Source organism: Microtus ochrogaster, linkage group LG2 (assembly GCF_000317375.1).
Source record: "Microtus ochrogaster isolate Prairie Vole_2 linkage group LG2, MicOch1.0, whole genome shotgun sequence".
In the NCBI taxonomy this organism is placed as follows: domain Eukaryota; kingdom Metazoa; phylum Chordata; class Mammalia; order Rodentia; family Cricetidae; genus Microtus; species Microtus ochrogaster.
Window position 1 is genome coordinate 2,990,705 of NC_022028.1, and position 2,337 is coordinate 2,993,041.

Here is a 2,337-nt window from a genome sequence, read left to right on the forward strand (position 1 = left end):
CTCCCGAGTGCTGGGATTAAAGGCGTGCGCCACCACCGCCCGGCCTGCTTTCATGTTTTAAAGGCAGTTTTGTGGCTTGCACCATCCGAACTGCTGCTCTTTGGTGGCTACTCATGAGGGTGAGGGCTGCTCTAGAGCTCTAGTGCACTGGGGATGCATAATGAGGGCTAGGCTAGCCTGAGCTACACAGGCAGGATGCTGGCTCAAAAAACTAGCAAACAAAAGAACTATATCTAACGTATCCCTGTTGAGAAGGTTAATTCTGCTTTAGATAAGTAGGTCCCTTAAGCTAAGTAAGGAGTAACTGTTTTAGGCTTTAGGACTTGGGGTGAATTGCTGTATTTGTCTTTTAAAGTTACTCTTTTGCATTGGCATCTTTTTAGATACTGCATCTGTTTACTGTGTGTGTGCATGTGACTATCAGAGGAAACTTTGTGAGGCTGTCTCCCTCCACCATGTGGGTCCTGGCGATTGGCTTGGTCACCATCTTGCCACCTGCATTGGAGAGAGGCAGTGGAAAGCACCATTTTCCTTCCCATCCTATAGTTGTTAAGCCCACACTTTCCCCAGCTCAGTATTTGTTATTTGGGGGTCTCTGAACAGTGTGTGTGTGCTGGGGATTGGACCTCAGGGCCTCCTGCATGCTGAGTAAAAGCTGCACTGAACACTGTTCCTAGTGCCCTCGCGGTCCCTGGAAAGATAGCCAGCAGCCTCTTTAATGCCCTTAATGAAAGTCAGCATGTTCTTTTATGTGGTGGCTTTGGTGACGGCCACTCTTGTGTTGATGCAAGGGGCTAACAGGCGAATTGTCACTGATTGAAATATCAAGCAAGATTACCTGGCAGGGCAGGTCATTGTGTGGTGATCTGAAAAGGTTCTGGAAGGTCTTTTATCAGTGAAGAGCCAGGTGCTTAGTCACCGTCCAGTGACAGGAGGGGTTTGAACGGGGACTGTTGTCTGTGGAATGCAGGGTTGGAGAAGTAACCATTGTGATTCTGTTGCAGCTCCGGTGACCAATCAGCCAGTAACACCCAAGGCCCTCACTGCAGGGCAGAACCGACCCCACCCACCACACATCCCCAGCCATTTTCCTGAGTTTCCAGATCCCCACACCTACATCAAAACTCCGGTGAGTGGTGGAGCCGCCAGGGGCTGTGAGTGATGTGAACACAGTGGTGAACAGTTGCTGGTGGCAGTGCCATTCAGTTCTCACGACTTTCCCTTTTCCCTAGAGAGACGCAACCTTGTTACGGACATGGTGGCTCAGCCCTGTAATCCCAGCACTGAGTGTGAGGCCAGCCTGGGTACAGACTGAGCTGCTGCTGCTCTGGACTGCAGTCTCCGAGAGTCCTGGGCCGCCGGGAAAAAAGGCCAAAAAAGAAATGACGTAGAGCCATAAAAATATATTATTCCATAGGCCTAGGGGTCAGAAGTTCAAAATTAAGGTGTTATCAGGGCCACGTTCCCTCTCAAACCTGTAAGGAATCTGTTCACCTTGCCCTAGCCAAGGATGTGCCAGTGTTTCTCCAGCGTTTCTTGGTTAATAGGTGCGTCACTCCTATCTGCCTGTCTCTGCGTGGTGCTGGCTTTCTGTTTAACACACTTTGTCTTCCCTTAAGACATCATTTGTCCTTCATGACTTCGTTCTAATTGATGACATCTTTGGTGACTTGTTGCCAAATAAGGTCATCTGAGATGCCAGGAGTTAGGAGTTGACTATATCTAAACGTTTTTTTATGGGAATACAGTCTGTTCCCAGTGCTCATACCCCTTTTATAGTATGTTAGTGAATCCGGACGATAAAATAATGGAAGGAGCTCCTTTCAGTGTTGGTTTCTGAGAATGAGTCTCAGACGGCTCAGGTTGGCCTCCAACTCAGGACGTAGTTCGAGATGACTTCAAATTCCAGGACCTTCTCCTCTCCCTCTCAAGTGCTGAGGTAACAAGTGTGTCTCGTTACACCCTTCTCTATTCTTTCTTCTCCCGCCTTCACCTACACATTAATAAATAAAATCTTCAAAGCTAGGGCCTAGGGTAGTAGCTCAGTGGTAAAACACTTGGCCTAGCCTATAGAAGTTCTACTCCAAGGGCTGGAAGGATGGCTTAGAGGTTCTTCCAGAGGACCCAGGTTCAATTCCCAGCTCCAACGTGGCAGCTTACGGCTGTCTATAACTCTGGTTCCAGAGGACCCAGCACCCTCACACAAACCTACATGTCTGCATGTAGGCAAAACATCAATGAACATAAAATTAAAAAATAAATAAATTATAAAAAACAGAAGTTGTATTCCCAGTACACACACAAAAAATAGATAAAAAAGTTTTTTATTTAAAAATT

General features: G+C 47.2%; 1 protein-coding gene across 5 annotated transcripts in view; it reads left to right on the forward strand.

The window, feature by feature from the left end:
* Positions 1-2,337, forward strand: part of Taf8 (TATA-box binding protein associated factor 8) — a 22,316-nt gene that overhangs the window by 4,321 nt on the left and 15,658 nt on the right. For all 5 annotated transcript variants that reach the window (XM_013350966.2, XM_013350963.1, XM_005359711.3 and 2 more), the window contains exon 5: positions 1,005-1,129. In XM_013350966.2, coding sequence (XP_013206420.1) covers positions 1,005-1,129 — 125 coding nt within the window. The remainder of the gene's footprint in view (positions 1-1,004; positions 1,130-2,337) is intronic.